At 44.0% G+C, this 17,090-nt stretch overlaps 1 protein-coding gene across 1 annotated transcript in view; it reads right to left on the minus strand.

Moving 5' to 3' along the window:
* Itih2 (inter-alpha-trypsin inhibitor heavy chain 2) overlaps positions 1 to 17,090 on the minus strand; it is a 37,096-nt gene that overhangs the window by 4,518 nt on the left and 15,488 nt on the right. The window contains exons 9-16 of the mRNA XM_055593819.1: positions 16,168 to 16,284; positions 13,536 to 13,704; positions 12,565 to 12,690; positions 9,851 to 10,032; positions 8,476 to 8,661; positions 7,995 to 8,134; positions 5,536 to 5,705; positions 3,447 to 3,584 (exon numbers count right to left, since the gene is read on the minus strand). Coding sequence (XP_055449794.1) covers positions 3,447 to 3,584; positions 5,536 to 5,705; positions 7,995 to 8,134; positions 8,476 to 8,661; positions 9,851 to 10,032; positions 12,565 to 12,690; positions 13,536 to 13,704; positions 16,168 to 16,284 — 1,228 coding nt within the window. The remainder of the gene's footprint in view (positions 1 to 3,446; positions 3,585 to 5,535; positions 5,706 to 7,994; positions 8,135 to 8,475; positions 8,662 to 9,850; positions 10,033 to 12,564; positions 12,691 to 13,535; positions 13,705 to 16,167; positions 16,285 to 17,090) is intronic.

Genomic DNA, 17,090 nt, shown 5'->3' on the forward strand with positions numbered 1-17,090 from the left:
AGTTACCCTGTTTGTTTGTTTTGTTTGTTTGTTTTATTTTTTATTTTTTTTCCAGAGCTGAGAACTGAACTCAGGGCCTTGCGCTCACTAGGCAAGCGCTCTACCACTGAGCTAAATCCCCAACCCCCACTTATCCAGTACCATATCTGCCTGCATGCTGCCTTTCTCCCTGCCATGATAATAATGGACCAAACCTTTGAAACTGTAAGCAAGCTCCTAATTAAATGCTTTCTTTTATAAGAGTTGCCATAAACATGGTGCCTCTTCACAGCACTAGAGTATTAAGAGAGTTTGCCTGAGTAAAATTGTTTTATGAGAGACAATGGTTATTTCTGCCTACTTTACTGAAGTTCCATCGGTTAGATCAACAAACCATAGCTACTCAGTGCTGTCACACTGATTTGATCTGTTTCTCTGCAAATGGGATAGAACTTGTCCTTAAGCTAGTCAGTGTGGCTTTAACTTTGACAGGGTGGGAAGTAGGCTGAAGATCTCCATGGCAACTTTACACATTCCTGAAATCTTAAGATTTATGGACCGAACACTAGTTAGACTTTGTTGAATGTCTACATATGATAATCTTGCTTGGGGAAGAGGGACATGCTCAGTCCTATTCCTACTTGACCTGGGTTGGAGGGGCTCCCCTTCTCTGACGAATACGGGAAGGGGGAAGAGGGAAAAATGATGGGACTGGGAGGAGAGGAGAGGGGTAGCTACAATTGGGATGTAAAGTGAATAAATAATTAATTAAAAAGGGAAAAAAAGAGAATCTTGCTTTATAACTACCCTATAGCCATTAATCCGTATTACAGGTGTGATAACTGAGAGCAAGGACATTAGTGTACAGCCAGCCCATAGTCACATGGGAAGGATTTGACCCTTGGATGGTCTAATTCAAGGCCAGCCTTTTGGTTGCATCAAACAGCAGACTAGAAATGTGGAAGAAACCTTGTAGTCTGACTGTAGTCATTTTTAGCCAGGCTGTCCTGTCTTTTTTGCTGCAAAGGCTTGACTCTGAGAAAGAAACAGTGTGCAGGGCTCACAATCTGAGCGTCACAATAAGCCCTGCTCCTGGGAGCCGTTCACTGTGCAAGCCTGCACACTCATCTTCCACACAGGGCTCCTACTCAGGCTGTACAGAGCAGTATCATTTGGGGCCCACAAGAAAGACTTTTAGAGATAAGCCACTGGAAGTGGGACCAGCCCACTTAACATGTCACCCTGAGTCCTTGCTCTTTCCTTATCACAAAAATGATGCTGGTATATGGAGATAAACAATCAGAATCTCAATTTCTCTTTCTTCCCCCTTCCTTCCCTCTGTCCCACTCTCCCTGCTTCCCTCTTTCCCTCCCTCCCTCCCTACACCCTCCCTCCATTCCCTCTTCCTGTGTTTCTCCATCCCTCTCTTTTTCTCTCCCTCCTTCCCCTTCCCTTTCCCTCTCCCTCTGTCCCTCCCTCCCTTTGTCCCACTCTCCCTCCTCCTCTCCTTCCCTTCCTCCTTCCCCCTCCCTCCCTACTCCTCTGTTCCTTCCTCCCCTCTTCCTCTCTCTCTCCATCCCTCCCTTCCCCTCCCTTCCTCCCTCCTTCCCTCTCTCCCTTGCCCTTCCTCTCAGCTGTACTGTGATATGAAACCTAGGACCTTGCACACACTAGGGACGTGACCCCCCACAGAGTGACCCCCTCAGCCGTTCTTCCATGAGATGGGGTATTGCTCTGTGTCCATGTTGGCCTCAAACTCACAGATGGTCGCCTTCACCTCGAGAGCTGGGGTTACCCAGCCTGGAACTAATGCTTTAAAATCGTTTTATTTAGTTTAAGTTGTAATTAATTAATTTTTGAGACAGGATCTTCTTGGCCAGCCCATGTTGATGTCGCACCTATGATCTCACCTCAGCTTGGCATTGCCAGCCTAGGCCACCACGCTGGCTCGGCAGGCTTAAGATGTCAGTCTGAAGATTATTTCTTCTTTGAAAAAAATGTATTCACTTACTTGTGTGTGTGCACATGTACACCTATGTTCTAGCATGTCTGTGGAGTTGGGAGGATTACTTGCACTCTGTTCCCTCCTGCCTTGTGGGTTACAGTATCAAACTCAGAATATTAGGCCTGAGAACAAGTGCCTTTCCCCTCGGAGCCACCTCACGGGCCCATCTGAAGTTGTTTTAAACAGGAGAGTCTGTTTAAGAGAACCTAGAGCTCTGTAATTATATTTATAACAGGAACTAGCCTTCCCTTCCATTTCAAACAATCCATATGCTGCTGGCCAGTGGGACGTTCTCTTGGGAAGGGGGCCTGGAGCACTCTTAGAACGTCCAAACTTTGTTCTCTAAAAGAGGGAAAGACACAAAGTGCAGCCCAGCTCTGGGGGCTGACAGAAGTCCGTGAAAGCAGAGGCAAAGTCGGGAAACAGGAAACCTGGGCAAACCCTCAGCTGCGTTTGCTTTCTGTGGACTCTGACAAGCACTAAGCACAGAGGCGACACAACTGAGCAATATACCTTTACTGACCGTGCGTTTCACAACGGCCTATGGATTTTAGCTTCACCTCCACTTATTTCCCACACATTTTCTTTGCTCTATTTATATCCTCAAGCCCTAGGGGATGTGACTTTGAGACCAGTGTCAAGCCCCATGTCTCCCGCCCCATGTTTGGCCACCGCGTGAGTAAACCTTAACTTTTGCAAAGCTGGTCACTTTAGTAATTGACAGAGTGCATGTGGACAAAGGCAGCCAGCTAGCATTTTGCGTTAACTCTGGGGCGGTGCGAGGAGATGCATTTACTCCTATGTCCTCCAGGTGGCGCCTTTGTAACATATTGAGAAGGGATGTGTCAAAAAGAGGTTGAGCAGGGCAAAATGGCACCTCCTTGCCCAGACTCTCCCAAGACATACATGCTATTGGCTTTCAGATGCTTACATCTACTATCCGTGCCTCCCACATACTGTTCCGCAAGAGACAATGATGCATTTGGATTGAAAATTGCATAGTTCCTATTCCAGGATAATGATCACTTACTGGGCTTAACCAACCAAGGCTGTTGAGTTAACGAACAGAGCATTCTCTTCTCTTCCGGAGGGGTCACCTCATACAGTTGGAAACAGTGCTGGTATGGGGTTGTCCTCACGCAAACTCATACCCTGAGCCCTACCCCTGCAGATGTGATGGTGTCGGACATGGAGCCCTTGGTAAGTCATTAGGTTTCCATGAGGTCAGGAGTGAGGGCCTGATGCTAAGATTGGCACCCCAAAACCCAGACTGCCCAGAGGTAATCCAGTCTCAGCTCTTTCGTTACGGCAGCTGCAGTAAGCTAACGCACGGAGCTGTTTGTACATAGACAATAACACCTGTGAAAAGTCACCTAGCTTCTCAAGACATGGAGATTCTATTAATTTATGGACATTCACACAGGGTCGTAATGGGGGGGGGAGAAGGGAGAAATGCTCTTACCTCGAATCACGTGTGGAGGTGGAGTAGACTCAAGTGGCTTTGCTCCTACTGCAAGCATGGCCATCGCTGGTGTCGGGGATGGGTTGGCCCACGCTGGGATGGAATCTGAGGCAACCTTGGTGCCATAATACAATGCACCTGCGTAGAAGAACTCACATCCATTCGTTCCCAAGTTACTCTTCCACAGAAACTGCGCTCAATTTAAAGAATCTGGCTTTCGCATCCTCTTCCCCAACCACAGGTGCTCAGCTAAGGTTTTCTCTTCCCCATCTTTTAAAAGCTGCAGTTCTACGCATCAAACCCAGGGCTTTGACCATGTGAAGTAGGCACTCTGCTACTGAACTTCAGGCCACAGCCCCCTTTTTTTATTCAGAGTCCTCCCTCCTCTGGTTCCCTCTAGCATCGCATTGCAGGAGCCTGTGATCCAACTCTTCCAGTATCAAAGACTATAAATGGGTCTGAAAGAACTGCTGAGATAGGCGTTGTGACACAGGCCTACAATCCTAGCACTTGGGAAGCAGAGGCAGGAGGACCAGGAATTCAAGGCCATCCTTGGCTAGATAGAGCGCTGTTACCATTGAACATGCTTTAACAAAAGTTAAAAACTCAGAAGATCGTTGTAACGTATAACATCCACTCTAAAGACTATGCAAGACGATGCATCGAGAAGAGTAAGGAGGGAGAGAATCTATTTGATTCCATCTTAGCCTCACCTACAAACACCCTTGGACATTTCTGGAGACTTCCCATGGGACATAGACCACAAGGATGATATTCAAGGCTGTTTCTAGCCCCACAGTTTTCACATAAATATTCTTCTTAAGAAGTGTTTGTGTGTGTGTGAAAGAGAGAGAGAACATGTCTGTGTGTATGTATATGTGCATGTGGGAGCACATATGTGGGGAAGTCAGGGGTTAACCTTGAAGGTTGTTTCCTAGGAGCTGTCTGCTTTGTTATTTGAGACACGAACTCTCACTGGGACCTGGGGTTCTAACCACTGAACTCCACCAAGCCCCAAGGATTCCCTCGTCTCTACCTCCCTGGTGCTGAGGTCACAAGCGCATGCCACCGCAGTCTGACCTTTAGGTGAGGTGCGCGGTGTTGAAGTCAAGTCCTCATTTTCCTGGCTCAGCCATTTCCCTAGCCTTATTTCCCAACATTCATGCCATTCCCCGGCTTCCCCACTAACAGTGCCCGGGAGCCAGCACACCAGTTAAAATAGTGCAGGGCTAAGAAGGCCTCTAGTGACTCAGTAATGGTTTCTTTCTTAGGTAAAATGTTTGTCTAGTCTACGCTTTCAATTAAGAATAGAGGGGTTTTGAAGAGATGGCTCAGTGGCCGAGAGTGCTTGCTGCTCTTCCAGAGAGCCTGAATTCGTGGTTCCCAGCACTGAAACTGACAGCCTCCAATGCTTGTAACTCCAGCTGTAAGGGATCTTATGCCCTCTTCTGGCCAGTGTGCATACTAGCACCCATGTGGAATGCACTCACACAGACCATGACAAAAAATAAATCTTAAAAATATTATTAGAGAAGTGCATTGTCAACTGATGAATCATTCAAGTTTTCTTTTGTTTTGGTTTCTAAAATGTTGGGGTTTTTGTTTTGTTTTGTTTTTATGTGTATGAGTGCTCATGCGCATGACTGTCTGTCCACATGCATGTCCACAGAAGCCAGAAGAAGGTCTCAGATCCTCTGGAACTGAAGATACAAATGACTCTGAGACATCATGTGGAAATCAGTCCTTTGTCTTTAGGAAATGTGGCATGACTGGAGCCATCTCTCCAGTCACCGCCTCTTTATTTATTTTTTATTTTTGAGACAGGGTCTTGTTATGTAGCTTAGGCTAGTCATGAATTCACTATGCTACTCAGAGTGCCCTGGGGTATCCTGCCTTGACCCCAGGAATGCTGGGAATTCAGATGTTCATTTAACTTGTCAAACCAAACTGAAGGAGCAAGCTTGAGCACTTATAGAAACAAGCTGGAAGCAAAAGATGGACCAGAGATGGGAGCAGAGGCTTTGGGACTTCAACAGAAGACAGGAAGGCCACTCTATGTGGTTGCCCCAGGAGAACCCAGAGTACGGACCTGAGCAGCAAGAATGGTCCTGTGGCGGGGAGTCAGCCAGCATGCGTTCATCCCCAGCGTCATTCTCGATCACCATGGCAGTCAGCGGAGTCACGATATGATGCTCGAGAGACATCTGCAGGATTGTTTTTGTGATTTTCCTTTTGATGGCAGCCGTAGGAGCCAGACTCCTGCATTCAGGGGATAGATGTTGGAGAACATCACCACACACAAGGGCAAACTCACGCCCCAAGCCTCTCCACTCCCACTCTGATATTCAGCCAAGACCTGGGTACAGGATGAGGGTACGTAAGGCAAAAGAGAAACAGAACTAACTGGCTTCCGGAACCTTTATATTTTATCTACCTATGTGGTCTCAAGGGAATATTTTTTAAATTACATTTATTTGCTTTATGTGTGTATACGTGTGTGCACACATGTGCCATAGTGCCTGTATGAAAGTCAGAGAACAGCTTGTGGGAGTTGTTTTTCTCCTGCCATCAGGCAGGACCTCAGGAACAAACTCAGGTTGATAGGCATGGCCAGAAGCACCTTTATCTGCTGAGCCATCTCACTGGCCCCGCAAGGGATTATTTTTAAAGACTTTCTTTTTTTTTTTTTTGCTCCTGAGCAGTTTTAGGTTCATGGGGAAACTAAGTAAAAGGTACTGAGAGGGTTCTCCGTGTATCCCATCTATCCATAGCCTCCTGGATTAGAGGCTTCTTGTGCCAGAGAGGTCCATGTGTGAGAACACATGAACATGCATTGACATACAGACTAGTAGCTTGCACTGGGCTTTACTTGAACATGAATAGATATGACAGGCCTATCATTGAAAAGTCATGTGGAATAATTCCTCTGCCCTAAAATGCTCTATGCTCTATCCATCACCAGTAATTGTAGAAACCACTGATCTTTCTACAGGGCTTTAGAAATTAATATTTAAGTTTCAGAGCAATTTCTCTACGCCTTTAGGTACGACCTATGTACTTCTGTTCAAGGGGTAGGAATATTTCTTTGTTATTTCAAAACCATAGCTTTTAGCTCCGTGTATTTTTTTTAATATAATCTTATTGACATCAGGGATTTTCTCTGTAAGCCCACTTATATGGTGGTTACAATTCTTGTAACCTAGTTAAATGACCTTGGTCCACCCTCCTGAGAATCTAATCCAAGAGGTGAAGCGGAAACTTTCCAGTGGAATTTTGTCAAATATCCCCAGGAAACTCTGTGCATGTGTGCAAGTATTTTTCTAATGACAGGGTTTTATGTTAGAGACTTGAACTATAAGCCTCTGAGAAGCCAGCGATGGCATATGTATCAAAGAGCTGTTTCTTGGAGAGGGTGGTGGATGCTGTAATCACAGTCATAAATTTTTTTCTTGGGCCTCTTTTCAGGAGGAAATGCAAACGGTCTGCTGACACATGCACAGCGACATGGTTGAGTCTACCAGGCACCATGCTGTGTGACAGTCAGAAATGGGGTGTGTGGTTATGTGAAACTTAGCAACTGACAAAACCAATCAATCATGATACATGTCAAAAGAGTGGCTTCCTCTTCCTCTGGATGTAGGAAAGGAAAGCAAGGTGACCCTCAGTAGTGCTACATTTACAACAATATGGCCATTAAATTGAATCTATCTATCTACAATTCAATACATATCTTCAATGTATATATTCATATATACCCATTAAGCTACATACCTAAAATTAATGCACTTCACATATGTTCCATTTGAATTTTAAACATTTAAACTTTTTTATCTACCTAGGTGTTTTGTCTGCATGTATGTTCCTATGCACCACATGTGCGCAGTGCCCACAAAAACCAAAAGAGGGCATGTTATCCCCTCGAACTGGAGTTACAGATGGTTGTGAGCTGCCATGTGGGTCTTGGGAGTTGAACATGGTCCTCTGGAAGAGCAGCCAGTACTCTTAACTGCTGAGCCATCTTTCTAGTCTCCATGTTACTTTTTTGTTTTGGTTTGTTTTGGCTTTGGTTTTGAGGTAGTTTTTGTTTTGTTTTTGGTTTTTCATGACAGGGTCTCTCTATGTAACCCTGACTGTCCTGGACTCACTTTGTAGACCAGGCTGGTCTCGAACTCACCAAGTTCCACCTGTCTCTGCCTCCCTGAGTGCTGGGATTACAGGTGTGCAGCACTGCACCCAGGTTCCATGTTACATTTGTGATAAAAAGGGAAAAAAAAACCAGAAAAATAATGCAGCTTTAGTTAAAGTGCTGGGAACCAGTCAGTAATGATCCAATCCCTCCAACAGTTTGATACCTTTCTTGGTTCCAAAGACTTCTGGCTCATGACGTCATTTGCTGTTCTGTTGGCAGTGTGGGAACTGTACCCAGAGCCTTATGCGTGCTAGGCAAAGTGTTTCACAGTAAGCTATATCCCCAGCCTTGACTTCAAATATTCTAAATGGGCATTTCATGTTTGTACATCTCAGTGGTGTATGCTCTTTTTGCCTTACCTCTCTGCTAGCAGTTGGTTGATTGTGAGATAGGCCCATAGTTTCTTGGTGAAGTCAGGGTCTGCATGCTTGTCTTTTGATAGAAAATCCTCCAAGTCATCCATCTGACTCAGGGTTTCCAAGACCAATTCCGTGTTAGCCTGGACAGTGGAAGCATCAGCTGATGGACATCCCCAGGGATCAGAATTACAATTAATTCATCTCCTGTAAATGCACTTTGGGGTTATATAAAGGACACAGCCTTGACTGGATAGGTTTGGAGCACAAACTCCTCGGACTGGGGTTGGGTTTGGGTGAAAAGGTGAGGTTTTATAGAATGGTTGAAAAGATGGCAGAGCTGTGCCGTCCCGTCCCTTTCAACCCTTGCTTCTGTTCTACACACAAAATATTGGGGATGTAGGGTGTTAGCTTGTTAACACAGAGACTGAGTGCACCGGGGGACAGGTTAGTAGTTTCAGAAGAAGCAGGGAAGCAAAGGTACCGAAGTTGCAGTGACGATGCTCTGAATGTCCGCCAGTTTGCTGGGATCGAATTTCCCGGCCACCACGATCTCAGAACCTCTGAAGTAGTTGTGGAAACTGTTCTGAGTGACATCCGTAACTGATGCCTGTGGGTAGTTGAACTGAACATTTCTGAGCAGGGGAGTAGAGACCTGGTTGTAAAATTTCTAAAAGTCACAGGAAAGAAAAAAAATCGTAAGTAGTTATTTTCAGACCACTTTGTAGATCTAAACTGTTTTGCCCCAGGAGTCTTCTCACATATGTAGCAGATATCTTTTAGTTTATTTGCATGGATATCTGCGGTGATGGATACATCCAGTCATGAACTCTGGGTCAGAAGACAAAAACATGCTGTTAGAAAATTACTTGCAATCTAAGAGCCAGGAATTTCTCTCCTTTTTGTTATGTTCAGAAATGCAAACTTGTGGCCATTCACAATACAAAACTATCTCAGTTGAAATAACCTAAATGAGAACCTGATTAGATATATATCTTCTATATATCTCGAGCTTCAAATGCTGTCCCTGGCATTGGCATAATAATGACACCGGAGTCATGAAAGAGTATATAAAGCTAATTATTTGCTAGTTTCAAGTCAGTCATCATTTTTCCCTATTTTTTTAATGTGTAAATAAAGAGGTGATTGATAGTGAAAGTGGGAGGCCCTAAGTGAGGCTCGCTGGCCATTCCGACAGTACAGAACTTCACAGAGAGGTATAGAGTTCAGGGCTGGGGACATGGCCAGTGGCTTCCTTAAATTAACAGTGTGTATTAATTAGAATAAAGAGATTTTATTTAAAAATCCAATAAAAGAATTAACAGTGTGTGTGTCCTGTGTGACAGTATCTCAATATGTAGTCCTACCTGTCCTGGAACTTGCTATGGACATAGGCTGGCCTTGAACCCACAGAGATCTACTTTCTTCTACTTTCTGAATGTTGGACTTAAAGGCATTTGTCACCATGCCACCCAATTGGTGTCTCTCTCTTGTTTAAGGAAACTTGAGAGGCATAGTTGGACTTGGTTTACATTATAAAAATGATATCCAAAATGACAACACCATCAAAGAGAAAATAGGTGGCTAGGATAGTGGGATGACCAATTCCTTGTGGAACGAAGATGCTGGCAGAAGCGAAGGCCTTTGGGCTCGCAGAGCACACAAGTGTTTGGCCCTGGCCTTACTGTCTCACATGGGTCAGGCAGAAAGCGGTGATGGGAATGTATGAGAAGGCAATTGCTGGGATTTTCAGAGTGAATATGGCTAGGAAAACAAATCTGAGCCAGGTTCAGCTGTCTTTTGAGGGAATAGGCATGGGTAGTGGGATGATCCTCTGGAAGGGAGCAAGGAAATGCTACCTTGAGCTGGGCGGATGTGTCCTGGTTCCCGTAGATCCGTTGAGCGATACCACGGTTCTCGTTGGACAGTCTCTTCAAAAAATCATAGTCGACATCAAATCCTATCCCCAAGCTAAACAAGGAGATGTTATCTTGGATGCTCTGCTTCACATTTTTCTGAATTTTGGACAATTTTAGTTCACCTGGAGTCAGCAATGACAGAAAGGCAAGAGGAACCAGTAAGAAGAGGTTCATCGTCAAAACACATCAAAAACTAAAACTACACTTACCCTCTGATCCAGTAAGTCAAAGTATAGAACTTTTTTAATAGATGCACTCTTTCATGAAGAATTTAAGTGAGAACAATGATGTCTAGCAACATTATGTGGGTAGAGAGACATACTAGAAACAACTCAAACAAATAGCTCAAAAGAGAACTTAGATTATGGAGCAACTGAGCTGGGAATCCCTACGCAGCCACTCTAGGTATTCATATTGAATAATCTCAGAAACATTCTCAAGTTTTATTAGCATGTATTAGTCTATGTAAAAATGGCTTTTATCTTGGCGTTTTCTACATGCATGTAATGTGTTTCGGGCGTATTCACCCCGCCATCCTTTTTGTGTCCTTCCACTCCTGCTGATCTCATTTCCCCTTCCAGCTAGCTTCTCTTCTACTTTCACGTTTTAAGACCTTGTGTCTTTGTTTGTGTCAGAGAGTGAGAGGTATATCAATGTCTGTGGGCAGGTGTGCATGCCTCAGATGTGTGTGCAGAAGCTACAGGATGACACTCGGGTCTTCCTCTGTAGTTCTCCACTTATTGCCTTGAGCCTGGGTCTCCCACTGAACTGGAAACGTACTGTGTTGGTGGGGCAGGCTGGCCAGAAAGCTCCCGAAATTCTCCTGCCTTTGTCCCTATAACGCTGTTACAGGGATGAAAAGCCATGCCCAGCTCCTTTTGTTTTTTGAGACAGGGTTTCTCTGTGCAGCCCTGACCGTCCTGGAACTCGTTCTGTAGACCAGGTTGGCCTCAAGTTCAGCCATTTGCCTGCCTCTGCCTCCCCAGTGCTAGGATTAAAGGTGTGTACTGCTAGCACCCCCACTGGACAATTTTTTAAGAGCGTGCTTTCTGAAGATTCAAACCTAGGTCTTTATGCTTGTATAGTAAGTCCTATTATCCCTTGAGCCACTTCCCCAGCGCCATCAAAGGTATTTAAATAAAAATTATTTATTTTATGTGTATGAATGGTTTGCCTGTGTGTATGTGTGTGCAGTATCTATGTGCCTGGTGACTTCAGAGGTCAGAAGAGGTCATCAGATGCCCTGGAGACACCTTATAGCTACTGGGAATCAAACCCCAGTCCACTGCAAAAGCAAGTGCTTTTAACCACGGAGTCATCTCTCTAGCTCCTCAGATGTATTTTTTAAAAGAGAAAAACCAAAGTAAATAGATGCATTTAGGATATCCTTATGTGTAATGCATGTGTATATGTATATATTCATATATATTTATGTTCACACAAATATGTTCATAGAGTAAAACAGGAATGCACTGATGTCTAAGGAAGCTAGTAGCCAAAGACTGACCCCAGTGTGGAAACTGAGTGATTAGGAAACAATAGTAAGTAACAGGAATAACTTTTTATATTTCCCTTTTTTTTATGATTACATTCAAAACTTACATTTTAAAAGCTATAATATATAAATGGAAAAAACAGTGACTATCACAAACACATAACAACTGCTCAGTTTGGTCTCAATAGTAATGGAAGAGTTGCTCCTCCCCCTTCTGAAACCCTGCTTGCCACTCTGATAGTTGCCTCCCGTACTTCCATTTTGCACAACACTGGTTAGACACCACCCGTGTGTACATGACAACTCAGTCACTGCCACACCATCTAGCATTCATGATTCCTAACACTTACCACATAAGGATACAAGAAAAATAACAGCAGGTGATAAAAAAACAAGGAGATGCTGAAACTATTTTGTAGATAAGGAAAAAGAATGATTTATTTAAAGGTTGTTCAAGCCCGCCGGCATTTCGCCTGTGGCAGTCGGGGAGAGGATGTGTGGAACAATGGAGACTGCATTCCCGTGGGGCCTGAGATAAATCCGTGCCACTCTCCACTTCCATCTACCATCTTCCCAGACCTAACATGGAGGAAATAAATGCATTTCCCAGCATGCACTAGCAGTTCTCACAACACAGACTAGGACTCAACCTTAGCCTTCTGAGCCTGTGTTTTGTGGTGGGGTGGTGTGGGGAGGAGAAACAGAGGCATTCAAGAGCAAAGCTGACTGAGGTGGCTCAGCAACCAGCCATGGATGCCTTGTCTTAAACTCCCTGTGACTTTCCGTCAGGATCATTGTGCAAATTCACCTCCAGATGCTTCCCTCTTTCTGGTTAATAAAGCTGCTCAAATGCTATCCTATTCTGTTTTTGCATACTTCTTTCTTTCTTTCTTTCTTTCTTTCTTTCTTTCTTTCTTTCTTTCTATGCCTTTTATTTATCCTTAGCTCTCATTATGCAAAAGCAAATCTTCTCACACAAATTTTTAAAAAAGATTGTTCCTGGGTGCTTCTGAGTCAAGAGACTTTCTTGCAGAACCCAGGGTTAAAAATGTTTTAGAAATGTACATATATGCCATTACAGTTCACACATTAAGCAAATAACATTTTTAAGAAGCAACAGTGAAAACATTTGTCAATAGAAAATTGAAGCAATACTTGCCCACTGTTGGATCGCCATCAGAAACCAAAATGATCAGAGAGACTGAGTCAGGGTTCAACAATCCCAAGTTAGTGGCTTCATTCAAAATGAAAATCGCGCGCAGCAGTGCCTCGTTGATATTTGTGCCTGTTGAAGTAACGTAATGCTGTAATGCTTACACACACACACACACACACACCACAATTTGGATTCAGGTTCATCTGTCTAGTGACTACTTATGCGTAATTTGCTCAATATTCAATTCACTTGACTGCTTTCTATGTGACAAATTTCTCTACCATCAGGATCTCACAGTACAGTAAATTATTTACTTTAAACTAAAACCTCAGAGATGAATAAGCCTTTTAATGCATTGGGCTGTCATCTTGTAAAGCAACAAACTTAAGGAATCTAAATGATCTTGCTGAGATGCCTGGAAGAAATTTACATTTCACAATACATACATAATACATACATACGTGCATGCATCCATACATACATTACATAATTGATAAGGAAGACTAGCATGACTTACCAAACTTTTTTTTGGTAAAATGTTGGACTGTTTAAAGACATGTGTGAAAAAGAATAGTAGAAAACTTACACATTTATAAAAATAAATAAATAAATAAAGACATGTGTGAGTTGTATTGTATGTTATTCTTTTTCCACAAAAAGTATTCATTTATTTTAAAAATTAATAAATGTATTATTTAAAGCAGAATATTACAGACTGAGCAAATACCAGTTTGGTAGAGAATAACAGTTCGTTGTTGTTGTTGTTGAAGACAAGGTTTTGTTGTGTAATCCAGACTGTTCTTGAACTAATTGTAGCTCAGAGGGACACTGAACTTGAAATTTTTCTACCTCAGTCTCCTAAGTGCTAAGATTATAAGATCTGTCACTATACTCAGAATGGAAATGATTCATGGGTGAACCCAGGCTGCACCTTCTGGAAGTTTCCCTGCAGGCTTTAAAGCAAACACACTCACCTCCACTAGGCTGAATTTTCTCAACGTATCTCTTGGCATCTGCAATTTGTGTTTTAGTGGCTGGAACTAAGTCATTTCTCCAGGTCCGAACATTATGGTTGAAATCAACCACAGAGAATTGGTCTTCTGTTCTCAGGTCATCCAATATGGTCTTCATCGCCTCCACAGTCTTTTTCAAAAGAGAACAGAGAGGGGTCTCATTACATACGATTCAAGCTAAAGGGGAAATCAGGAGACCCATCACCAGCCCTGTTCATCCTCCAAGTCTTCAGTTACACTCAACTTATTGAAGAAAGACTGCAGTCAAGCTAGGCCTGCCCCTCATGTTCTGAGCGTGTACTACTATTGGACTTTGAGTACAATATATTTTTAAATATACCAGTTTGACTAGCCCTACTTTAATATAAGCAGCACAAATTCAGGTATTCCCTTCAAGTGGCTGGACACCTGGTAGATACCTCACAGGTATTTGTTGAATGGAAAAAGAGAGAAAGAAAAGAGAAATTAATAAGCATTTGTGTAAGAATAATGATGTTTAACTGGGGCAACCATTTCCTCAAAATCAGAGGTCAATAACTAAAGTTGTGTGTGTGTGTGTGTGTGTGTGTGTCAGTGTGTATGTTTGTACATGCACATGTGTATGTGTGCATGTGAAGGCTGGAAGTGAACCTTGTTCAAATTAGTTGGCTTAATGGGTAAATTGTGAAATTACTACTGAGGGAACAGGATAGGAGAGGGAGTGCTGAGGGAAGAGGGTGGGGCTCTGATGTGGGGAGAGCAGCGGGGGGGGGGGGCTGAAAGGAAGACAGAGGGCATGCAGAGAGTAAAGAAGACATCTGGGGCATCTCTGAGACAGGCTGGAGACCTATGTCAGGGTAGGTTTTTTGGAGAATGTGGGGTGACTCTAGGGGAGACTCCTTCTAGCGGGGGACATGGAGCCTGAAGAGACCATCTAACCAGACAGGACTCCAAGTAGAGGAGGGAAACACTAACTCACCAACAAAAACTTCGATCCAAATTTTACCTTTCCTACAAGATGTACAGGGATAAAGATAGAGGGATAAAGATACAGGGATAAAGATTGAGGAAGTGTCCAACCAATGCCTGGCTACACCATGGGAGAGAGCCAACCCCTGACAATATTAACAACACTCTGCTGTGCTTGCAGACAGGAGCCCAACATTGCTGTCCTTTGAGAGGCTCAACACATGCTGAGACTCACAGCCAAACACTGGGCAGAGTGCAAGGAACCTTGTGGAAGAGTGGGAGTAAAGGATAGAAGGACCCGGAGGGAACAGGATTTCCACAGAAGACCAACACAGCCAACTAACCTGGGTCCAGGGGGACTGGTGGAGACCGAAACACCAGCCAAAGACTATGTATGGACTGGACTAGGCCCCCTACACATAGGTATATGATGGATATCTTGGTCTTCATGACCCTAGTAAGGGGAGCGGGGCCTGTCTTTGACAAAGATTTGTTGCATGCTTCTTGATCACTTGCCCCTGGCAGGGCTCCCTTTCCAGGCCACCATGGTAGAGGATGTGCTCAGTCCTGATAAGACTTGCTGTGCTGGAATGGGTAGGTGGTAGGCCGCTCCTCTTTTCTGAGGGGGTAGGGAGGGAATATTTGGAGAAGAGAGAAGGAGGGTGGGACTGGCAGTAGGGGAGGGAGAGGCCTACGATTGGGATATGAAGTGAATAAATAAATAAATTTTAAAGAAAGAAAGAAATTGCTACTGGGTGGGGGTGTCACATGCCTTTCATCCCAGCACTAGGGAGAGAGAGAGAGAGGCAGGTCTACAGAGTGAGGTCCAGCACAGCCAGGACTACACAGAAAAACCCTGTCTTGAAAAAAAAATTACCCCATTGTTAGATTTGCTTCTATGCTATTTATTATGGCTAAGTACATTTATCTCTGAGCTAGAAGATATGAGGCAGGATGATCACCTCAAAGAGTGACAATGCCAATAATACAATGATAGACTAAAGACTGGGGAGACGGGTAAAGAGCTTGATGTGAAAGCATGAAAACTCAAGTTTGGATGGCCAACTCCCATGTAAAAGCCAAGTGTGGTGGTGTGCACATTATGACCCCAGAACTGAGGGTGTCCCGGGACTCACTGGCCAGCCAGCCTAAGGGATATACCAAAAGTTCATCTCTGGCCTTCATGTGCACTAAGTAGACACAGACACTCACAGACACAGACACTCCCTGTAATCACTCAATAGGTAAATGAGGATTTTAAAAGTTACTTGTGACTAATGGCAAGACACTAAAGCTAAGCACCATGCTCACACGTGATCAGATGAGAAGACATTACATGAAGATGGGACTTTTCAAAAAGTGAGTTTTGAGAGAGAATTTTTAAAAATACAGCAAGAGAGGGGAGAGAAAGGAGGAAACTTGGAGATGGGAAGGATTTTTACAAGGAAGCACTGATTTAAGCCCAGTAAACATGCAATAACCACACAACTCTGGGAAGGGCTGACACCCTCAGTCAGTGCAGTGAGTACAGTTTCTGACTTGGAGCCCAAAGTGGAGAGCCTGAGAGAACACTGAATAGCTGCATTAGTAAATGAGAACAGGAGGGTGGAAACCTCACCTATTACCGAGAACAAGGAGTCCTTACCTGTTTCATCTTAATTCCCCACATGGAGCCGCTAACATCAATAACAAAAAGGATGTTTTTGGGAATGGGATCCAAGTTCTCAGGAGCAAAGAAGTGCACAAAATATCCATTAAATACCTAGAAAACAGAAACTTCTGCATGAGTCAGATGATGAACAATGTTTGGAAGGTAGAGAATGCAGCTGGAGACCACAGAGGAGAGGTTGGCTGGAGGAGAAGAAGGAATATGTCCGTGATGATGAAAAGCGAGAACAGAGGTGGATGGGTGGTGTGTACCCATCTTTTTTCTTCTCCTGATGTTTCTCTTGCTCCTCCATTCTGGGAGTCCAATCCTTCTTCATGCTGCTTTCTCACCCCAGTCTGTTCCACTCTGCCCTATTCCACTTCATCTGGTCTTCGTCTCAAGCCCCTATTCCAGGGAAACACTGCTAAGCAATGGTGAATCAGGTAGTCTTGCCCTCACAGGTCTCAACCAGTGAGGACACAGACAGCTAACAAAGAGTTTCAGCACGACATGCTAAGTGTCACAATCAGGGAGGACGTCTCCAAAGAAATAGCATTCCCACCGGGTCCTGGGAGATAAGTTCAGCACAGTCTACCATTTTGGGAGGTGGACCCAGTGGGGGAGAACAATTGCCGGCTTGATGGTAAATGTTAATTACCAGCGTGGTGCAATTTAAAGTGATCCAAGGGGAGCGTCTCAAAAGAATTGTCTATGTTGTGTTGGCTTGTAGGTGTGTCTGTGTGTGTGTTGGGGGGGCCTTTTTAATTAAGTTAATTATTGTGGGAAGAGCCAGCCCACCGTGGGCATCACTATTCCCTTCTCAGGGGGATTTTGAATTGCACAAGAGCAGAGAAATTTAGCTCAGCTCAAGCAAGTAAGCAAGTGTGCGTGTATGCCTCCATTCATCTCTGCTCTTAACT

This window comes from Psammomys obesus, unplaced genomic scaffold (assembly GCF_907164565.1).
Source record: "Psammomys obesus unplaced genomic scaffold, mPsaObe1.curated_primary_1811, whole genome shotgun sequence".
In the NCBI taxonomy this organism is placed as follows: domain Eukaryota; kingdom Metazoa; phylum Chordata; class Mammalia; order Rodentia; family Muridae; genus Psammomys; species Psammomys obesus.